The following is a 24,082-nucleotide window of genomic DNA, read 5'->3' as shown; positions in this document are numbered from 1 at the left end:
ACATGTTGTGTTTAGGTAACTGTTGGGATCGCCGTTGAGAAGTTTATAAGTAAAGGAGTCTCATCGGAGTTCATGAAACGAGTGCCGCTGTATTGTTGGGAAGTTGTTCCATGGGAGAGGAAGACAATACCTTTTAACTGTCGAAAGAGTTAAGCCGAAACTCTTGTAGCTCTAGGCTTGCAAGCCAGGTCGAAAGAATTCCAAGCTAATGCACAGCTATTTTTTTCAATGGGTTTGGCACGCACAGACTAGAATACGAGGACGAAGACCGAGCACACTGGGAACCCCCTCCATTTCCCAAACAGTTTACCAGCTAGCCGTGCTGGACTCGCCATTGGTAAAACGGAGCCCGCTACACTTTCAAAAGCGTTCACAAAGATCCTGTTAGGAATTCCCATCGCCCAGTGCGGAGTTCTAAGATAGCTTCCACGACCCTGTCAAAATCCAGGCGCGTACAATCCTCCGTACCTGTGCAATGGGAATGCTCATGGTCTGATTTAAGGGAAGGCAGGCGTGCCCCATAGTCGGCACAAGAAAGGAGCCCCCACAAAAGAGATACAAATATATCCGAATTTCGACGGGTCAGAAGCTCGTCGCTTTTTTTTTTTCTAAAATTTGTTTTCGCATTTTTACCCTCCACAAACTCAAAAAAAAAAATACGCATGTTTAATTTTTTTAAACAGGAAAGTGAGATTAAGTTTATAAGAACTCTATATCTTTCTTGTAAAATATAGCATGCTTTAAGATATAAGTATTTTTATTCCTAATAGGATCTTTATTTACGATTTCGAAAGTGTAGGTACCTCCTCATACATAAAGACGGCCCTGTAAATGCTCTCGCACTCCACACACGAGTCTTGTGTTGCTACTCATTTAGCCGAATGGCTCCCTCTAGCGATCGTTTCCGCCCGAGTGAGACAATACCTGGTAGTTGTAGCGTCGAAGGCGGCGGAACTACAGACTGCAGATCAAGTTGAGGAGCAGCTCAAGAGTGTTGTGTGTGTGTTTCGGTATTTAGTCCCTTTCTCATTGTGAAAATAAACATCCACATTCTCTTTGACTCTCTTTAGTTGCTTAGATTTAATAAATATATATCATAATAGGAAATATTATATTATTGTAACTTTTATAAGTAGCCTGTGAAAAAAAAATATGCCCATTTACAAACACGCTAAAAAAAAACAAAAAAAGAAATGACATATTTTACCAGCTATAGGCCTATAAAAAGTGGACAAATAAATCAGACCAATATTGAGGAGGGTGGTGCTTCAATTCCGATGCTATTTATAATGTTTCGCGAATCATGTCTTTCAAAAGTGCATTCTTTATCAAGAGGCCCGAACAAGACACTGGCCCCCAAAACAACCCAATAGAAAGAAAACTATATGGAGAGACCCCTGATTTGGCAACCACTGCGCAGTTCATCTCATATATTTTAGAGCATGGAATGGGTTGCCTGAGCTAGCCAGGAAAATCAGTGACTTGGCAGAATTTTTGAAGTAACGTCTGTATTATATAAGATAAGAAGATATATTGCCCCAAGTCATATGAACACTCCAACATAATAATGAGAATGATGGGAAAAAAAAAAAAAGGAATCGGAAAATGTAAATGTCGTTATCAAGTCTATGGTTGTTATCATGTGCGTGAGTGGGAGGGGCTCCTTTCTTCTCTATTCCCTTTCGTACTTTTGTCACCGCCTATTGTGGCAGAAATACACATTTATTGTGTGTAACACTTAGCAAACATATACATGGTGCAGCGTCATTTTCTTGATCATCCTTCATAATTTATTTAAAAAAAAAAAAAACACGTATTATCGGATTTCCCCGATTGATGCATTTTCTAAAAAAAAGAAATATAATACACCAACAAGCTAGTACAGGACAAGTAAGGGGAGAGAAAAAGTAAATAGAAGTACTTTACTTAGTTTATTTATGTGTGTATAGGACTCTAGGAGTAGTTTTTGTTATAGTTATTGCTTTGTTTATTTCTAAGCCAACTCTTGGGCATCTGTCTCGTTTGCTAACTCTTTGTGTCCGTAATCATTTACCACATTCTGGTGGAATCAACGTTGGTATCGTTAGTTAGGAGAGAAAGAGTCAACTTTTACTTCTGCCTAGGTAGGAGGGCAATATGCAGAGCTCAGTATGGCAGCACTGAGTCCTTACTACAATCATAACAAACGAGTGTTGGAAGACGCCAGAGTTGGAGATAAGATTCAGTTCCGACGAAAGATTTATTCTCATTGGGGGATATACCTAGGTTAGTTTTACAACCATTTATATATGTGTATATGCATTTGTTTTTAGAATTTTAGAAACCTCTATTATGCATAGATGTCAAGAGCTATTTTGAACAGCATATAACACCGACATATCTATCCAGAGCTATTGTTATTAAAATCACCATATTCGGCACTTTTTAACAGCCTAATTCCAATGTTTCATAAGTCTTCGTAATCCTGAATTCTCATTGACATGGAACAATAAAATAATCTTATCTTAACCTACTGACATTCGTTGCCTTTCATACGTCTTATGTATGACATTATAAAAGGCATTAAATTGGTGTCAGAGGCGGATCTGCCCTCTCCTCACTTAAATGGAAGGGCGAGGAGTGGAGAAATTGTTACACTTTGTGACACACACAAAAATATATAATGTGTACGCCTCTTGCTAATATTTAACAAGCAAAATGAAAAAAAAATACTTTAAAAAAAAAAACAGAGCTTATATTAAGTGTAGTTGTATCAATTAGTTTGGTTCAGCCATGTGTAATTAAATTTGTTATAGATCTATACTGGCAATAATAAATCTGTGCAATTACAAATATTTTTACCGTTTTTGTTTAGCGCAATTGCCTTTAGCTTTCTCAATACACTATGATCTATCACTTGTCTGGACCAGTTGGAAAGGGGCAGGGGGAAGAAAGAAGGGGGTAACTGGGCGATCGCTTTTTTAAATATTTTTAATAAAAAAAAGAAAAAGCGAATTCGAACTCGAGGGCTAAGGCCTTCTCAGCCTCCTCAAGCCAAATAGGCCTACTGAGCAAAGAACTGCTTATGAAAATAGGTTTTATAGTTATTTACAAAGTCTGCTTCTACAAACAATAAAGGGGACAAATTTAACTTATACCACCTTATCAGTCACGTATTATTTCTTTCCCTTGTTCGAGATACCAACCATAAAAAATAATTACCAATTGTTAATTAACTAATTGTTGTTTTTTTTTTGTTTTTTTTTTTTTTGCTTTTTTGTTATTGTTTTTTTTTGTTGGCAAAAAGAAATGATTACGCAAATTTCAGTTTAGTCTGAGACTGGGAGTGGGAGAAATAACGCGTACAAGCTTTTTATCAGACAGACAGACTGACAGAGTGAGTAAGCTTTGTCAAAATAAGTAGCGGTAATAATATGTTTATGATTCTTGATAATATTTTCACCTTTCATCTTATAATATGTGCCTCACCCACAATTTTTTTTTTTACTTTTCCAATTAAAAAAAAAATTAGCATATGGAGCAGGTTAAAAGTAAAATTCCACTTTCAGGCATGCGGTCTATAAGGCAGATGATGTAAAGGTCATCTTTTTATGTGGCCCAAGGTTAACGAGGTTGTCATTTGGCCAACACAACAACCAGCTGTCAGATGTCAGATACCGATTAGATCTGAGTGGAATCAGAGGCGCCCAAAAATCCCGAAATAAAAAATAAACAAAAAAAAACAACAGTATGCCTAACAGGACTACAAAAGATAAATTGGAAACATTAGGAACCTTAGTTAATGTTGGCCAGGATGCTTCTGCTGGACGGAACCTAACAATTGGTTTGGTGGGGGGGGGGGGGGGGTACTAGTGCTGAACATAGCATTGAACAATGAATACTATTATGCACGTATATATTCTATTTCTGAATTAATCCCTTCTAATAGTGTGTTGCCCTCCTCCCCAAACTACAAAAGATAAAGAATATGAGACTCGACCGCCACCCCCCTTTTTTTTTATTTTATTCACACAAACACACACACACACAAACACACACACACACAAACAAACACGCACGCACACACACACACACACAAACACACAGACAAACACACCGTAAAGATAAAAGAGGGTCAAGAGAATGTGCAGCTTTTCAGTTGTCGATACAAAGCTTAAATCAACTCAATCTGTCTGGTACAATTTTCGGGCACGTTGTTTCTCCCACTTCCCATTCTCGAATCAAGTTAAAATTATTACAGAAATTTTTCACTGTACCCCTACAAAACATGAATCAATTTATTAAACAATTAACAAATAAATAATTACTAACTGGTTATTAATTTTGTTATCAAAATTAGAAATAAATCATACAGTATTGAAATATATGATTTTCAATGTGGAGTTCTTACCCTGAGATAAGATTTTTAAAAAAAAAGGATTTTTTTTTTGTTGATTGCCTTGAATCCAACAAAAACACAGAAAGGACAATTTGGTAGTTCAAGATCTAATTGTAATTTCTAAAAATGTATTTTTTTTTCTACAAAAGCAAAATCAGTTTACTTTATCAAATCCACAAATGTGTGATACAATCATTTACATGTTTTTAATGTATCACTGATGTTGTATAATCCATCTTCCATGCTCCTACGCACACTCAATGCGGTTGTTGTTTTTTTATTGTGGGCAAGAGGTGGGAAGGGGGTATCTGAATAAAGGTATTCGTGCTGCCTTTAGGCCTTCAGCCATCACATAACAAAGTTTACTTTTTTTATTTTTGTTGTAGTTTTACTTTTTTTTGTTGTTGTAGTTTTACTTTTTTTTTTTTTGTAGTTTTACTTTTTTTTTTTTTTTGTAGTAGTTTTACTTTTTTTTTTTTTGTTGTAGTTTTACTTTTTTTGTTGTTGTTGTAGTTTTACTTTTTTTGTTGTTGTTGTAGTTTTACTTTTTTTTTGTTGTAGTTTTACTTTTTTTTTTTTGTTGTAGTTTTACTTTTTTTTTTTTTTTTTTTTTGTTGTAGTTTTACTTTTTTTAATTTTTGTTGTAGTTTTACTTTTTTTGTTGTTGTAGTTTTACTTTTTTTTTTTGTTGTAGTTTTACTTTTTTTTTTTTTTTATAGTAGTTTTACTTTTTTTTTTTTTTGTTGTAGTTTTACTTTTTTTGTTGTTGTTGTAGTTTTACTTTTTTTGTTGTTGTTGTAGTTTTACTTTTTTTTTGTTGTAGTTTTACTTTTTTTTTTGTTGTAGTTTTACTTTTTTTGTTGTTGTTGTAGTTTTACTTTTTTTTTGTTGTAGTTTTACTTTTTTTTTTTGTTGTAGTTTTACTTTTTTTTTTTTTTTTTTTGTTGTAGTTTTACTTTTTTTATTTTTGTTGTAGTTTTACTTTTTTTTTTGTTGTAGTTTTACTTTTTTTTTGTTGTTGTAGTTTTACTTTTTTTTTTTTGTTGTAGTTTTACTTTTTTTTTTTTTTTTTTTTTTTTTGTTGTAGTTTTACTTTTTTTATTTTTGTTGTAGTTTTACTTTTTTTTTTGTTGTAGTTTTACTTTTTTTTGTTGTTGTAGTTTTACTTTTTTTTTTTTTTTTGTTGTAGTTTTACTTTTTTTATTTTTTATTTTTTTTGTTTTTTTTTTTGTTGTAGTTTTACTTTTTTTTTGTTGTAGTTTTACTTTTTTTTTTTTTTTTTTTGTAGTTTTACTTTTTGTTGTTGTTGTAGTTTTACTTTTTTTTTTTGTTGTAGTTTTACTTTTTTTATTTTTGTTGTAGTTTTACTTTTTTTTTTGTTGTAGTTTTACTTTTTTTTGTTGTTGTAGTTTTACTTTTTTTTTTGTTGTAGTTTTACTTTTTTTTGTTGTTGTAGTTTTACTTTTTTTTTGTTGTTGTAGTTTTGTTGTTTGTTGTTGGTTTTTTTTTTGCTACCACTGCCCATACCGTTATAAAACTTCAGTTGGATATTCCTAAACTGTATTTTATGTTCTGCTGGCTACGAAAATTGTAATATCGCTATTGTTAGATTTAGAACTTAATTTCGCCTATAAAGTGGATCTATATTTTCTCGATGTTATCGTCACAAGGCGATGAAGACGTCATCCACTTATCAGGCGATGAGAACGATGGCCTGAGCGACGACTTCAGGCCTGAACACCTCTTCTCAATCTGTGGTCAAGTGTTCAACAAGGCGAATGTCTGCATTGAAAACTTCTGGAAAGTTGTAGGCAGTGACCTGGCCTACATCAATAACTGTGATGATAAATGGTGGTAAGTGGATGTTCTAGACCAGTGGTGCCCAAAAATACGGCCCACAGGCCACATCCGGCCCGCGACGTGGTTCCATCTGGCCCGCCGAAGTGTAGAAATCCCCCTTCCAAACAAAAAAAAAGGTTGAAAAATGTCTCTTTACCTACGTTTGGGCCCTCACTTTTTCCCTGATGGATTGGTATTATGATCTTTAACATTTGTGTGTTTATGAATGTAGAATCTACCAGGAAAAAGGAACATATCTTTACTTTTTTGTTGAACATAAGCCAAAATATTTATTTTATATAGATAGTGGGCGGTCTAATAAAACAACAACATAAAAACGGCGGCATTATAGGTTTGAGACTTGAATAAAAGATTGTTAAACTACGCCTAGAGGTTGAAGGCTCCATGGGAATATTTACCAAAAAAGAGACCACAAAATGATCGTTGGTAAAGCTACCTACAATGTTGCTCACATTTTAAATAGGGAAATTAGCTATTTTCTCACCAATAAAAAATATAATTGTAAGTAACTTATTAGTTAATTTTTAAATCCACTACTTTCTACCAAAATAGTTTCAAAACAATTTTATTTCGTTTTTGTAACTTTTCGCTCATGTGGCCCGCGAGACGAGTGTTGGAAATAAAAATGGCCCGCGGGTCGAATTAGGTTGGGCATCACTGTTCTAGACATTAAGGTAATTTTGTTATTGATAAGATAAAGCTTTGATAAATACAAGTAGTAAATGAGAAGACAAAAACAGTTATTCGTCTGTAGTGTAGAACAGCTTAATATAGATCTATAATAATACAAGTCCGAGCAAGTGCAACGATTTTAGATAATCTTTAGGCGTTGTCTTTAACTTGGAAATTAAACTGAATAGCCTATTATCGATACTGCGATTTACATCTTGTAGCTATGTCATGTAATCATGATAATCATTTGGCGTTGTCTTCAACTTGGAAATTAAACTGAATAGCCTATTTTCGATACTGCGATTTACTTCTTGTAGCTATGTCATGTAATGTATCACTTATTTCTATTCATAAACTTTATGCTTACGTAAAAATTCTGCAATAAGATGAAATGTGAAATAAAAATTGTTAACAATGTTTCAGTGCCTTGACGCCAGAGAAAATTGTAAAAAGGGCGAAAGAAAAGTTGGGTGTTGTAGGTTACAACATAATCTTTTCCAACTGCGAACATTTCGCTAATTGGTGCAGATATGGTCAGTGCAAAAGTGACCAGGTAAGTTCCCACATGTGAATGTAAAACATATTGCTAAGTTCAGGTTTTTCTGTCATCATCATCTTTCCTTTGCGTTCCTCATGGAACTTAGGGCCTCAGTATAAACATGCCACTCTCCACGGTCTTTTGCTAGTTTTTTAATGACTTCCCAGCTCTTTCCTGCCCTCTCGTTCTTTTTGGTCTTCCTCTATGTCTTGTTCCCTGGGGGTTCCACTTTAAGGCCTTTCTAGCTCTGTTGTTGGTATCTTTTCTAAGGGTGTGACCAATCCATCTCCACTTCCTCTCTATGATCTGCACCTCTACATTTTTCTGTCCACTCATCTCCCCCAGAGAAAAAGTTTTAAAATCTCTCTTTACCTATGTTAGGGCCATCAATTTTACTCCGATTGATTGGTACCATGACCAACATTTGTGCGTTTATGAGACTCTTAATGTAGAATTTATCAAAAACAAAAATAACTTTTTTGGTAGAACATGATAATAAGCCAATGTTTTAGAGTTGTAAATAAAGTCTCGCTCTTTTTTTTTCTTTCCTTTATGTGGCCCGCGACACCAGTGTCGAAAATTAAAATGGCCCGCAGGTCGATTTATGTTGGGCATCACTGGTCTAGATGGTTCCCGGTTCATACTCTGCCCCCTGCCATCCCCCGTCATCTTGTGGAAGGTTTTGACTAGGAAGTAGATTATCTCTAACTCTGAAGGAACATCCGAATCATGTTTAACAATGCTATTACTAACTATTAGTATCTTATCTTATCTTTTCTTATATTTTTGCCCGATACACTAAATGAAAATTCTAAAATGTTTGTATTTTTTGTTCAGGTGTTTAACTCAAACTTCTAAGTTGTCAAAATAACGTTAGGTTCTGGGTCAATGTTGTCAATGTTGTCAATTGTGTCAATGCCGTCAATGTTGTCAATGTAGTCAATTGTGTCAATGTCGTCAATTTTGTCAATGCCGTCAATTTTGTCAATGTTGTCAATTGTGTCAATGCCGTCAATGTTGTCAATGTCGTCAATGCCGTCAATGTTGTCAATGCCGTCAATGTTGTCAATGCCGTCAATTTTGTCAATGCCGTCAATTTTGTCAATGTCGTCAATTTTGTCAATGTTGTCAATTGTGTCAATGCCGTCAATGTTGTCAATGCCGTCAATTTTGTCAATGCTGTCAATTGTGTCAATGCCGTCAATTTTGTCAATGTCGTCAATTTTGTCAATGTCGTCAATTTTGTCAATGTCGTCAATTTTGTCAATGTCGTCAATTTTGTCAAAATGCCGTCAATTTTGTCAAAATGCCGTCAATTTTGTCAATGTCGTCAATTTTGTCGATTCCGAAGATTAGGCATAGTGGGGTTTTTTTTTCACATGACCTCGCAAACCTAGTTGCGTCCTGCATATTTTGTCACCGTCTAATGCAGACAAAGCCGTTGTCCGCTGCAAAGTCTATTCAAGTTTTTTTTTTCGTCTTCTGCGCCTGTCGTCGTCAATGATTTTTCTTTGGGCATCATTAGTTTCTATTTCTTTTTTTTTTTAGTATAACAAAAGCATCTTCAAATATGTGACTATCAAGGATCTTGTGTTCCTTTGTACATTTACTTAACTGACCTTAGTAGTTCATGTTATGCCAACAACATTTTAAAAGATTTTTAAATGGTATTAAATCTAGTCAGCAACAAAATACTTGTACCTACATTTGTTGACTTGTATTCTTTCAAAACATTCTTCAGGCCGATAAATTCCTGACCGGTGTTGCAGTAGTTGGAGGTACGGCCTTAGCTGTTGGTGCTGTGTATGCTTTAGCAAAGTTCGCTGGAAGGGAGAAGTCCAAGAATCAAAAAGAGTTACCTCAGTAACATTCCATCAGCTCAAAATAAGAATGATTTTAAACGCTTCTATTTAATTGAGGCATCAGATTGTACTAGCTCATTAAATAAAATGTACACAGAATGGAAACCAATGTCAGTGGGCCTTTTCTTTTAGATACTATTTAGTGTTTTCATTTCTACTCTTTATTAACTATTAATAAATGTATAAAACGGATCTGAAACTAAATATTATTTGTAATGTTGTTTATTAAAGTCGATCCTCGTGTACCAAATTATAGCGCTGACTATTTTTTCTTTTTAATAAAATAAATAAATGGATGTTTAAAAAAATATTTATTGTTTGGAGTTGGATAAATCAAAGCAAATGTAACAACTAGTTGTAATAAGGCTAGTCTTCGAGTCTGAAGATAAGTGAGGAATGCAGTATTTCCCGTGGCTGCGCAGTCCCAGCAGTGACCTACATATTTTGCCACATACAGAGCAAGCATAACCATTGTCTGCAGGTGGTCGATTTAGATTTTCTTTTCGCCGTCTGCGTTTGTCCTCGGCAGCAGATTTTCTTTTGGTCTCAAATGTGTATCCGGCGGCCTTCGTGAGTGCCCTCCAGCTGTCTCGTTCTGAGGCAACCAGGTGCTCTCTTCTATGTCAGCCAAGGAAAGTTGACGCCTAAGCTGGTCTTTGAAGCGTCTCCGTGGGGCGCCTGTGTTACGTCGACCACCTTTTAGCTCACCAAAATAGTTGTAATAGACCATGAGATATAATGCATTCTTTGTAAGCCTTTAGGCACAATCGTCATCCCAACAGCGACAATTGCTTCAATGACATGAAAGTCATCTGCCAAAATTGAAAAAGACTATAATGCGGTTCAACAAAAATGGCTAAGACGGATTTTAGGAGTCAGTTATAGAGATCGGGTCTCAAACAAGGAAATCCTATGCCGAACTATGAGTCAACCACATAGTGACAGAGCGTCGCATGAGGTTAGCGGGACATGTTCTCTGATAAAATGAATTAAGCAAACCAAAAGTTGTCAATAAGAGTAGGCCCAAAGCGTAGACAGGGACGTCCTCGTATAACTTGGAGTTACACTTTCATGGAGGACCTCAGAGCAATGGACGCCAGGTGAAAAGACGCAACAGACACTGCCAGTGATAGTTCTTTATGGAGACAGCTTGTCGCTCAATGGGTGATCTAACTCTAAAACTGTGAGGATACTGACATATTGAATTGTTTTACTAAACTCAGACTATCAACAAAACTTGTTTGTAAAAGTATGTTATATATTTTACAATTCTTAATATGGTTAACATCTTTCTCCATACAACTATGGTATGTTCTCGTTCATTTTGTTTAGAACTTTGGGGAAAGAGGTTATCCGACCAAGACGGTATTACCTTCGGTTTTCTAGATACTTTTAGCAAACATAGCTCAGTTCGAGTTGATTTCAAATTATACATTTCTGATCCCCATCAGGTTTCAACCCAGCCCTTTCAGAAAGATAGCAAGTGGTTTATTAGTTTCAATCTAGCTCTTTCAGAAAGATAAATAGTTTATCAGTTACCAACTCCATATGTTTATCCCTTAAAATAGTCAATCAGTTTCCAACCCCTTGAAAGATTCGTAGTGAAACAGGTTATCAGTTTCCAGCCCCTTAAAAGTAAGATAATGAAACAGATTATCAGTTTCCAGCCCATTAAAAGTAAGATTATCAAACAGTTTATACTACACATCTCACATTTTATGACACATTACAAATAACAAGACTTTCATCAAGTTATAGAATAGTGAAATTTAATTTTACTGATGACAAAAAAAAACATGTTAAAAATATCAAAATTTTTAAAATAGACATATCAGAATGGATTCTCACCCATACAATTTCAAATGCATTACAGCATCTGTTTAACTGGTACAGGATATAATCAACTAAATGAATAGAATTCTAGGGTGCCATTCATTTCACTGCAGAATATCAACCAAAAGTTGTGTCTTCATTCAGATACACACACCTAACAAAATAAAATATACCCAAGTTAAACACAGTTTAACCTAGAGTATAAATCCACACAAACAATAAGATGGGAGTCAAACAGTTTGGTAATATACATGCATTCAATGTTAATAAAACAAAAAAAAAGAAGCTTCAATCACAAATACCCAACATTACATCAACCCAGAAAAGAATGGGACTTGCACACCAAAACTAGTATCAAATCTATAAATAGAACGCCCATCTCTTCTGATTCCAAATCAATCATTAAAAATGTCAGTGTAAAAGGAAGAGAATTTTTAAAAAAAAGCTAGAACCAATCTCATTATGCCATCTAGGGTCATGTAAATAGAAGAACTCATACAATTGAATTCTTAGAGACACAATCTGATGTGGGACATTGAAGGCAGCAAGATAGCAGATGTTCCTAGTTGATTGTGTGGCCATGCAGTCTATGGACAAGAGCTGGAACCATCAGCTATATTCATATACAGATTTAGAAATGACAGTTAACATGAAGATTAATTACAACTTGAACTGTGTCAATGAAACTATATCATGATAAAAAAAATGTTTCATACAATGAAGAAAGGACCAAAAAAAAATATTATTTACAATTGTGTTTAAAGAAGGATTTGGTATTTGGTCACTACAAGCATGGGATGGTTGAAGTGTGTGACTACTACAAGATATAGATCTACTAGCCAGGTTTAGACTAGAAGGCTACACACCTCTTGAAGAATGACAACACCTCACTCATTTAACAAGATTATAGAACAATAGTGATAGTCATCATCAGACAGTGTAAACAAAAAAATGGTTCTGGACATGAAACAACTCAATCAGGGCTGCCCAACCTCACTATGTCCCAATGAGGTGCAATGGCCAAGCCCTCAAATACAATGTTCCAGAGTTTGTAATAACCTAGATATTTACAACTGAGTTCTTGTCTTGACAACACAAATCTAGAAGCCCTTTTTTTTTTTAATTACTTTTGCACAGCACAATGTTTCCTGCTATGATGTTCAGTGCACTCTGGTTCAATCTCTTACCCCATTGAGGTGTGGGGGGGAGTATCTGGGAGGTAACCATGCTGTCCTAAGCAAACACAGCTCAGCTCCAGTCAGCATTGGAACTTCAATACCCTTCAGAGATAGACAAGCAATGTATGCTACCATCACACATCCCATTTAATATCTCTGAGGACTCAGTGAGTTGTCAAGAAAAAAACAAAACCTGATCAGTTTATATGCTAGTTGTGCTTAAAGAACAATGAGACCAAAGCTTTGGATAAAGTACAATCTTCAACAGAATTGATTTTACTATTTATTTATTTTCAGAAAATCTTAAGTCTACAAATAGAAATGGGAATTCCCGCACTAATTCTAACACGTTGTTTGCAATGAATAAGAGGTAGTTTATACAATTCAGATACACAGCTATTTATAGTTTATACTTGGTAAATAGTCATCATAGTTCATACCAATCATATGCTACAAGTAGGTCAACATTTTAAACACAATTATTACATACTATATTACATTTTTTATTCAATAATACATTTCATTGTAAGAAATAAACATTTTTTTTTTTAAATAAATTTTTTTTACTAAGTTGTGAAGATTGATACCAGATCCAAAAAAAAAAAAAAAATTAAAAAAAATTAACATGTAGGCTAGCTGTGATGAATACCAGTATTCAATACTTACAGCATTTAGATTAGATTCATGCACAGAATTTTTAACAATGTTTCTCAAAATGCATACAAAAGGGAACAAGGGTACTTCACCTGAACCAAGAAGAAAATGATTACAAGCTAACCTTTACAAGATGCACATACTTGCACAGAAAGAATGTCTGTATATGAATTAGATAGGTGCCCTAAGGAAGAGATTAAGACTCACAATGACTTGAAGAATTATCCTAAGGTTCTTAGTGAGCATTTATCATCAAAAAAATATGCAGTCAAAGTTGAGAAAAATATATATACCATTTTGATGTTTCTCTTGATTAACACTGGAGATAGTTGTAGAGTGTCAACATGAGCCCAATTGCAATCTTCCTAGTAAATATCATAGATGAAACAAAGTCCAGGAGTCAAGGCTTAACACTGTACAAGTTTAGTTTGTTTATCAACTAGCGACCGGATTTTAACACAAGGAAAATATATCACAATATCAGTCACATGACATGTGTCACATACAAGAGATGAAATACATTGCCTGACAGAGCCAGACCCTCACAGTTGGAAGAATGTTCAGGAGTTTACAGTGGTTGAAGTGTGAAGCACTTAGAGCCCATTCTAAAAGGTAGAAAGTAGAATAAGAACTAATATACCTTCATAAGCTTTCATCATGAGCCTGGCTATGTCAGGTACTGATAAAGATGTAGTATTCCTATCTTACCTACATTCTGTGTACAATTAGAATAGTCTGCAAACTACACAAATTTACATCCGTCTATCATACATTTATGCACAATGGCATCCTTTGTAGGAATAATAACAAATAATAATAATACAGATGAATATAAATTATTTAGAAGCTATCTATCATAAAAATGTTTGTATCAAAAGTAATTGTGTTGAAAAGAAAAAAAAAAGGGGGGGGGGGCTTTCAAAAATAAAAGAAATATTGTCCAAACTGTTAGTGGAATACTTTTAGTTTAATAGGTAGGACCTTTTTTCCTCAAATAGTAAGTTCTAATGACTTCTAAGGATGAACAAGAACTACAAAGTGCAATTAGATAACATAATTTGTACTGTTACTATTCACCTTTACAAATCACACAAGTGAAATGAGCCAAGGGTTGAACCATAGGAACATAGAGCTGTGGTTTTAAGTTTTTCAACAGGACAGACCAAAATGTACATGAACAACAAATGTGCAGACACTATGATCCTGCACTCATCAACAGAACAAAATAACAGTTGTAAACAACAAGTATAAGCTCTTGCTATTGCTGGCATTCAAATCCGCAGGTTGTAGTGAATACAAGGAACTAACTTAACTTCTGGGGGATAAAGTATAAGTAATACTTTCTCGGGATTAGTGAATAACTAATACTTTGAATCAGGTAGGTTAGTACTACATGGGTGAACTAAACTGCTTTACTATAATAATGTTATCCACAATATCTGAATTAATTCTAATATTTACTATATCAGAAAAAAATATATATAATTAACTTTTTTTTTAAACCAGAATTTCTTTCCTTGCACAAACATTAAAGTTTGGCCAGCCATTAGTTCATAGTTGTCCACCTGAAACAAGTTTATTTATCCATTTACATAAACATACTTTATCAGAATACTGATCCCATTCACACACTTTGACAGAATATTGTTAGTAATCCAATACTTCTTCAGGTTTGAATTTATTTATTCATTTCATCACTCGGCTGACATCATTTTATCAACTAATTGTCATCATATAGTAAGATATCTAAGACTCTAATATTCCAGTATTCATTGCTTGAACGGTTCAGGTATCCACTACTTCGTCAGGATAGCGCAGCTTATAATCTGCCAAAGTCTTCTTGATAGTCTCACTGGAATATTTACACTTCTGGGAGTTGCAAGCACAAGTAAAATGTTTCCATTTGATCATCCAGAACTTTTCACCATAGTCAAACCTAAATAGAAGGGCAGACAAGAATGTGGTAGTCAAAATACTTTATATAGTCAAACCTAAGCACAACGACAGACAAGAATGTGGTAGTCAAGATACTTTATATAGTCAAACCTAAACAGAACAACAGACAAGAATGTGGTGGTCAAGATACTTTTTACTCTACACCATCTCATTGAATAGTGGAAGATGTTTAAGTTTTAGCTATTGAATAAAAGATCTTCTATAGTTGTATCAATTATAATAAGACTGTGGAAAGAATGTCGAGGTGTCTGGTTTAACAAAAACTTTAACAGTTAACAGTATAGGCCCTTGTTTTAAAGGACTTAGTTACAAAATAGAAGAACAATTAGATGATCATTGAGGCATCATCCTTAAGAAATCTTTGTGGCCTCAACAAATCTAAAAATGGTTTTTATAACAAACAGTAAACTGCTATGAGAGATAATTGCACACTTAAAGGACTGTTTGACAAACTGCAATTTATTTGTCATTAGACAACATGGTAATGACAAAAAACACTGACCCTAATTCCTCATAAGCCTTGATCTCCTTTGAAGAAAAGAGACAAATCCTAGGGAACCTAAGGTCCTGGTGCTCCACAAAGACTTTGACTGGAATCAAGTTGGGTTCACACAGGTGGTTGATGAAACGGCTGACATTGCCATACTTTCTCGCATCAATACAGTAAGTGTCACCATCCTGCAAACAAAGATATAAACAACTAGAGAATCGATATACAGAAAATTATCTTGACAACTAGTAAATAGTCACCTCTGGATACAGTTATTTTTTTAAGCAGAAGTGAGTTACATTATGCTTAATAGCAGGTCAACAGCTGTAGATAACAGTTTGAAAACTACTGATGTCTTGTACTTACCTTGTTGTCTAAATCAAACAAGTACGAGTCATCCTCTCTTCTATCAGCTTCAGAATCAGAAATCAGCTCTCCTATATATCTGGACAGTCAATGAAATTATTATAGCAATTATTTTATTCATTTTCAAAGCACAATGCATCACTAGCAGGGAGAAAATAAATGTGCCCATGCATGTGAGATTTGTAATTGAGAGGTGAAAACTCACAAGTTTAGTCTTGAAATTATTTGAACCATCTTTAAAATTTTAATAGAATTATAATTTAAAACTAGACACAGCATTTTTTTTTACTATGTCTCAATTTCTTGTAGCATTATATATTAAATGAAATATCCATTTAGTATTCTTTATCAAATAGTGATGTCCAAGATGTATTCAAGTTTTTTTTTTATTTCTTTACAATACAAACTGAACCTACTCGCAAACAAATGTTCCTTTAGGGATGTCCATCAAAGCTCGGACTCCCCATCCTCGACCATTTGTTCTGAACATCTGGAGACGACATCTGCCAGGAAAGAAATACATGTGTTACAATGTTCTACTTGTAGCCATCTTGCACTTCGACCTAACAGACTTGAATATATAGCTAGCATACATACGTGATGCCATTCTGTACAACCCTGTTATTGCAGTTCACCCAACAGCGACATGCTCTGTTACACTCAAATACAAGTGGAGGCTCCAGCAGATTCACCTCATCTACTAGTCTACCCATCTGGTGGGGAGATACATTACAACAATATACCATCCACATTCACAGAATATCAAGCACACTAACTTATAATGTTATTTTAATGTAAACAAAAAAGAATGTACCTTATCATACCAACACCTGACACTGCTGTGTCCACAAACACAGTACATAGAGGAACAATCATCTTTACATCTGCAGCTCTGGAAAGAAAATCAAACATAATCTACACTATCAAATATTTCTGACCTGCAAGAATTTATGAGGTATTGAGTTGATCAGGTATTAGGACTTTAAAATCTTCTAATAGTCCCTGAGCTATGATGATGTAACTGTAGACATTTGTACACAATTTGGCAAGATTTTTATACATTAATCTGGCCATTTTTATTTTGGTCTCTGGAATGCTCAATTGTTGTTAGGATAAAAACCTTTTTTATTGTTGGGGAAATGCTTCCATCATTGATTCATTAAAAGTAATTTTGATTCGTTTCCATTTGTTTAAATCCAGAATTTTTAATCTGACGTGTTTGAAGTCTTTAATTTTCTCCTTTTTTTTTCAAATTGGTAGTGACATGGAATAATGCTCTCTAGTTTTCCATTTTAATGGGGATGGGGGGGGGGGGGGGGGGGGTGTTTATGTGATAGAAATTTTGTTATTTGAGTTAAATTTTGTTTTTCTATAAAAATTAATATATCTTGTATGAAAAGTGTATGTATTTCCCGTATTTTGAAAGCAACATTTTCAAAACAATTTGTACAAGTTTCATAGGAATGTGACTAATTCCATTAGAAAGTAAAAAAATTTTTCAGAGAGTTAGTCTGAACTGTCCTTAACTAATTCTGCATGTATTTGTAAGCCTTAAAGAGGTTTCACTTATTTGAAATGTCTAATATATAGGAAGATTGCATTCAGATGACACTGTTAAAGAAATCTCATAAAAAAATTATGGTTTGTAGTTATATATATATATAATTATATATATATATGTCAACATAGAAATGTGTGCACAAGACAATTAGAAACAAAGTACGAGTGAAGTAGTACCTGTAAACTAGTAATGACATAGTTGACATTGAGTGGCGAGGTCTCTACATTCTCAGTTACATACAGATAATCAGTGGGGCAGGCTTCGTTGTCTTCAGCATTCACACAAGCTATTGGATTCTTCTCTCTGCCCATTGTTATATCTCTGCAAATAGGACAAAGATTATAGACTGAAAGGTCATGCATGGTTAGGTTTTCTTCAAGGAAATTCTTGAAGTAGGTTCAAAGGCTAACAAAATAAAACAGAAACATTGTTTGGGAATGTATAATGAGATGGGTTTTTTTAACCTAATAACCTATAATTGATTAAGCTTTATGGAGCTTTCACTTTAAGTTCAAATGAATCACCTATTTAAAAAAAAAAGCATCTTTGCATAAAAAATAGAAATATTGCCATTCAATGAAGGTTAAGAAGAAAAAAATTGTCACCAACCTTTCCACTAATTTTTCAGGCCTGATTAACTTTCTAGCTGCAAAGCTTCGCAGTTGTTGATTGACTTTCAGAGCCATCCAAACCTGGCCAGACTTGTTCATGCAACACTACAGTCAATGACAAAAAAACATTGTGCATAATTCATAATATCTAACTTTATACAGCTAATTCCTTTGTGCATAATTCATAATATCAAGCTTTATACAGCTAATTCCTTTGTGCATAATTCATAATATCTAACTTTATACAGCTAATTCCTTTGTGCATAATTCATAATATCTAACTTTATACAGCTATATCATTTGTGCATAATGCATAATATCTAACTTTATACAGCTAATTCCTTTACCAGTTAAATGCAATTCGATTGACATGACAAAATTTGGCAACACAACAAATAGATGTTTCTAGTAATGCCTCATGTTCCACACATTTCTAAAAAGTCTACTATAGAAATTGGTGATTCGTAGGTTGATTTCATTATCTCAGGAAAGTAAACTGCCAAGATATGTAGATCTGCCCACTGCATTTGTTACCTGCCCATTTATTTCCTTATACTTTCACAGTGCATTGTTCTTTAAATTCCTTTATATTTTGTCATATCTGAAGTATTCAATATGTATTTCTTCTAGAATTCCAGTTTGCTTTATTAAAGTATTCAATATTCTAAATTGGATTTATGCTCTGTGAATTCTATTCAAACAATGGAGCTGCCTCTCCTTTGAGTTTTAGTTTCACTAACAAGATCCAAATCTAGAATTACTGAACAATACTAAACACAAAACACCAGTGGCATCTCTATGGTACTTTGTTGTTATAAACAGTATAGTGTCTACAGAGTTTGGCCAACGGATGTACTGTCCACTAAGGCTTGACTAAGTGCAGAGATATTAAGTAGAAGAACAATTACCTCAACTGGTGTTTCATCTTTATTATTCTTAGTATCTACATCAGCTCCTCTTGCCAGTAGTAGACTGAGAAGACACACAATATGACAGTGACAATTGAATTTATTCACTACTTTAAAAAAAAAATCAAGTTAAGAGTACTTTAAACCAGTGTTTCCAAAACTTTTGACCTATTAGTACCCCTTCTAGAATTTTCGGAACACTGAGTACAGAATGGATTTATTTTCATAACAATCGTACAACGCATACCCCCATTAAACTCTTCCCGTATCCCTGTGGGTACTTGTACTCCACTATCAAAAACACTGCTTTGAACCGAAAGCTACTAGTGCTAAAGAATGTGGTGCTTACAGTAGACTATAATGCACTACAATAGGATAGGAAGTTAACAGCAGTTTTTTTTTTAACTTTTGTATAAGAAGAACCCTTAATATCTCATAAAAGATAATAAACTTAGATGATTTTGTGAGTGGAGCAAATGCTGATAATATAGTGCTTAAATCCAACCTGGGAGTGTCTATAAAGATTTTTTTCATTTCTTCTAAAGATGAATTAACACATGTCTGGTTTTGTTTTGTTTTTTAAACATAATTGTTTTTTAGAGCAGCATCTCTTTGCTTAGGCGTTAGACACTGACTTATAGACACTGACTTATAGAGATAATTGTAACAATACATATTTAGTTAAAAACAATATAGGACCTCGGTACTTACACGACTAAGTCATAATGATCTTGTCTTGCAGCTATATGACTGGAAAGAAATAACACAAAACAATTTTAAAATGTAACACAATATATGAAATTCAAATACGCAATAACAAACAATTTCAGTGTAGGCGTTTATAGTCTATAAAAGATTAAGTTTGGTCACATGATTCTATGATTTACAGAGTCTATCTAGGTGCATGATAAAATGAGTTTAGAATTGTTTGGCAAGGTGACTATAATACTTACAGTGGCCTATCTCCATGTTCGTTGATGGCATCAATCTCACATCCCAGGTCAATAAACATTTTGGCAATTTCTAAACTGCCAGAGAATGCTGCCCAGTGGAGACCTGTGTTCTCCTCCTAAAAAAAGACAAAAACTGACGGTAAAGATTGTCAATTCTAGCTGCAGAATTGTATTCATGTAACTATCATTTTATAACTAGTTTCACTTGAGTGAGATTTTCATATCCTAAGATACTACTATTTGACATGCATGTCAATTCGCTAACATAAGTCATCCAGACACTTATGTTACTAAATTGGGGTTATGAAATTCAATATTCTACCAATTTCTGTCAGGAATTATGTTCTGAAATTCCAAACTTGACACACTTCTGAGTGAAACTAATTGCTAAGTTCAAGCAGTTGATACTATGGGAAATTTTTAGCTTGCTTTCTCTGAATGCTGATCTTAGTTGACATCAAATATACGGCTTAAGGGTTTGTAACAAATATAATTTATAATAAAAACTTGTGTGTTTAAATGCTTCATACATAATCTATTATTCAAACAAATTATTCAGGAAATATTGTCAGTTGTTCAATAAATAATTGTGCAAAAGTTTTAACTTGATTCGAGAATGGGAAATGGGAGAAAAAACATGTTCATAATTTTTTAACAGACAGACTGATAGATACACAGAAAGACAAGACAGAGTGAGTTGACATTTAAGTTTTGTAAAAAAAAAAAAAAAGCTCACATTATCTTTTTTATTTGGGTCTCCTCCTTGTTTAATTAGATATTTCACTACATCAGTCAGTTGAGACTCTGTGGCCCAAATTATAGGAGTCCAGCCACCATCATCCTGGGATAATAAAGCATTAAAAGCCATCAAAATTCGTATAGCATTGACCATGTCAGACTAAAGAAATAACTAAAACTCCTAAAGAGAAAAAGCTATGCCAACTATAGGTAGTCGCTGAATCGACTTTATAGAGTAAATCAAAAAAGAACATAAAAACATGATGTACTCAGTGAATAGGTTTGAAATAACACCAAGTGATTATCTCTTGCAATCTCTGAATCCATTCCTCTAGCACCATCATGAGACACACAAGATAGGAATCTAATATGGCACTTTGTGGTGCACAGTTGGTTACAGAAATATAAAACACAAACTATGGTTTGAGACAAAACCAAACATTATAGCCAATACAACCCTCTCAATTATTTATAAATAAATAAAAACTCACACATTTCAATCAACAGAACAAAATATTCAAAATTTTGGAATTCTATATTAAAACTGTACTACTCACATTAATAAATAATTGCAGTATATAAGATAATATATAAAAAAAAAAAGTCTGGTGTACAATACCAATACAGTTGCATGAAAAAAACAGATAATCCGAGAAGTGAAATAGTATATTATGTGGCTGGACCTTGGTTGCAAAAGCCATAAAGGAAGGCAGAATCATAATGTTTGTTGAAGACTATTTGCCTTAACCTATTATGTTCATTACATTATTAAATCAGTAATTATTGGCCCTGCCTTTTATTGGGTAATTTTCAGGTTTATTATAACAGTATTTTGATAATAGTTTTAAATTAAAAAATGGACTTTTGCAAATCAGCTGGTTATTAGTTTAACAAAAATTGAAAACCCTTTTTTAAGAGCACATTTTGATGAGTAAAATGAGTGATAGCAGAAGTGATTCTTAGAGTGTTCTTGTAGTCACAATGTAATCAGAGACATATAAAAGGTAAACTTTAGTTGATTATCTCTGACAGTCTCTGACTAGATTACTTTAGCACCATCATGAGACACAAAGGAAATTAAATCCAATATGGCACTTTGTGGTGCATTTGATTAAAAAAACATGAACAGAATTGACGCTCTACACAAACTGCTACAAGTCAGGTAAACATGTATTTATCAAGCAATAATACTGATACTTTGTCTGAACATTTATTTATTGGCCATGCATATCCAACCATCTATAATAAGACCAAAATTAATATTAAGTCAAGACACCCTACAAACAAAGCAAACATGTGACCATCACCCACAGATTGCTAAGATAAAGCTGATTCCACCTGAAAGCAAAATAATGTGGGGAAAAGGAGTAGATATGTTTTGTGTTTTTAACTGAATAATTTTAAACATCTGAACATTTATTTAAGAAATGTTACTGTTGATATAGTAATGAATAACAGTGAATTGGAGTTTATTGATTCAAGTTTTTCTTAGTAATAATTGTCATGACATGACTTACTGTAAAGTGGCATGCTTTTTAACTAAATACTTACTATCTTTTTATTATTTTCAAACAAGTAAAACTAATTGATAATGCTTTAGAAAACTGTACTCTAACAGGCCAACTACCTCAACCAAAATCCCATATCACAAATGTTCATTTTGAACTAGCTACAAATGTGAACAATGTTCTACTCTCTCCTCTTTTGATTGAAACACTTGAAAAGTTTGGGCATTACCTTTGAAACAACATTTAGTTTAGGTACTAAATTTACTATTGAACTTTTTTTTTTAACAGCATCTAGATTTTAAAAAAAAGCAACTGAATAATTAAAACTGGAGAAGGGCATGAAAAACAACCCAATGAAAAGGGAAGTTATCTCAACAAAACTATGCTTTTCTATGTTATCAGAGAAAATGTTTTGAAGAGAACCCAAGCTGAGTATCTTGAACATCTCTGAATGATTTGCTCTAACACCAGCATGAGACACAAGGGATAAGAATCCTTTATGGCACTTTGTGGTGCACTAATAATGACACATTGAGATTTAGTGTCTATGAATATTTACAGAAATTCCTCCAATGTTTTCTGCACTGACCTGAATGTTTACATCCACCTGTTCTGTCTCCAGGATGTGCTGTATTACATCAGTATAACCAGCTTTGGCAGCATAGTGAAGACTCGTCATGCCATCTTCACCCTGCATGTGTAGGTAAATTTCAATCAGGCAATAGTCAGGATGGACAAGAAAACAAATATGTGCAAATCTTTTTGCTGAAAACATTAACTGGGTGAAGACAGGATAAAATACATTCAAATATACTATTGGAAACTATAAGTGAACTAAATGAAATGATATCTACCCTGTATTTCACTTTATATCATTGGAAATTATAAGTGAACTAAATGAAATGATATCTACCCTGTTTCACTTTATACCATTGGAAACTATAAGTGAACTAAATGAAATGATATCTACCCTGTTTCACTTTATACCATTGGAAACTATAAGTGAACTAAATGAAATGATATCTACCCTGTTTCACTTTATACCATTGGAAACTATAAGTGAACTAAATGAAATGATATCTACCCTGTTTCACTTTATACCATTGGAAACTATAAGTGAACTAAACGAAATGATATCTACCCTGTGTTTCACTTTATACCACTGGAAACATGAAGTGAACTAAAGGAAATGATATCTAGCCTGTGTTTCACTTTATACCACTGGAAATTATAAGTGAACTAAAGGAAATGATATCTACACTGTGTTTCACTTTATACCATTGGAAACTATAAGTGAACTAAACGAAATGATATCTACACTGTGTTTCACTTTATACCACTGGAAACATGAAGTGAACTAAATGAAATGATATCTACACTGTGTTTCACTTTATACCATTGGAAACTATAAGTGAACTAAACGAAATGATATCTACACTGTGTTTCACTTTATACCACTGGAAACATGAAGTGAACTAAATGAAATGATATCTACACTGTGTTTCACTTTATACCACTGGAAATTATAAGTGAACTAAAGGAAATGATATCTACACTGTGTTTCACTTTATACCATTGGAAACTATAAGTGAACTAAACGAAATGATATCTACACTGTGTTTCACTTTATACCACTAGAAACATGAAGTGAACTAAATGTAATGATATCTAACCTGTGTTTCACTTTATATCATTGGAAATTATAAGTGAACTAAATGAAATGATATCTACCCTGTTTCACTTTATACCATTGGAAACTATAAGTGAACTAAATGAAATGATATCTACCCAGTTTCACTTTATACCATTGGAAACTATAAGTGAACTAAATGAAATGATATCTACCCTGTTTCACTTTATACCATTGGAAACTATAAGTGAACTAAATGAAATGATATCTACCCTGTTTCACTTTATACCATTGGAAACTATAAGTGAACTAAACGAAATGATATATACCCTGTGTTTCACTTTATACCACTGGAAACATGAAGTGAACTAAACGAAATGATATCT

General features: G+C 33.6%; 2 protein-coding genes across 5 annotated transcripts in view; one reads left to right on the top strand and one right to left on the bottom strand.

Annotated features, from left to right (window-relative positions):
• The first annotated feature begins 1,865 nt into the window (after positions 1 to 1,865).
• LOC106069848 (phospholipase A and acyltransferase 2-like) lies at positions 1,866 to 9,618 on the top strand. The gene is made up of 4 exons (XM_056040576.1): positions 1,866 to 2,265; positions 6,049 to 6,232; positions 7,334 to 7,463; positions 9,190 to 9,618. The coding sequence occupies exons 1-4, from the start codon at positions 2,151 to 2,153 to the stop codon at positions 9,313 to 9,315; spliced, it is 555 nt and encodes a 184-aa protein (XP_055896551.1). The 5' UTR covers positions 1,866 to 2,150; the 3' UTR covers positions 9,316 to 9,618.
• A 1,444-nt stretch (positions 9,619 to 11,062) lies between these two features.
• Positions 11,063 to 24,082, bottom strand: part of LOC106058626 (serine-rich adhesin for platelets-like) — a 33,323-nt gene continuing 20,303 nt past the window's right edge. For all 4 annotated transcript variants that reach the window (XM_056040575.1, XM_056040573.1, XM_013216082.2 and 1 more), the window contains 13 exons: positions 22,656 to 22,757; positions 20,557 to 20,661; positions 19,821 to 19,936; positions 19,579 to 19,617; positions 18,868 to 18,931; positions 17,958 to 18,064; positions 17,525 to 17,669; positions 16,602 to 16,679; positions 16,385 to 16,500; positions 16,204 to 16,290; positions 15,788 to 15,866; positions 15,434 to 15,609; positions 11,063 to 14,911 (listed from right to left, as the gene is read on the bottom strand). In XM_056040575.1, the coding sequence (XP_055896550.1) occupies positions 14,761 to 14,911; positions 15,434 to 15,609; positions 15,788 to 15,866; positions 16,204 to 16,290; positions 16,385 to 16,500; positions 16,602 to 16,679; positions 17,525 to 17,669; positions 17,958 to 18,064; positions 18,868 to 18,931; positions 19,579 to 19,617; positions 19,821 to 19,936; positions 20,557 to 20,661; positions 22,656 to 22,757 (1,365 nt within the window). In that variant the 3' untranslated portion in view covers positions 11,063 to 14,760. The remainder of the gene's footprint in view (positions 14,912 to 15,433; positions 15,610 to 15,787; positions 15,867 to 16,203; positions 16,291 to 16,384; positions 16,501 to 16,601; positions 16,680 to 17,524; positions 17,670 to 17,957; positions 18,065 to 18,867; positions 18,932 to 19,578; positions 19,618 to 19,820; positions 19,937 to 20,556; positions 20,662 to 22,655; positions 22,758 to 24,082) is intronic.

The sequence above is a fragment of the Biomphalaria glabrata genome, chromosome 9 (assembly GCF_947242115.1).
Source record: "Biomphalaria glabrata chromosome 9, xgBioGlab47.1, whole genome shotgun sequence".
NCBI classification, from domain to species: Eukaryota; Metazoa; Mollusca; class Gastropoda; family Planorbidae; genus Biomphalaria; species Biomphalaria glabrata.
Note: the sequence above shows the minus strand (reverse complement) of the source record. Positions and strands in the feature narration are given on the sequence as shown.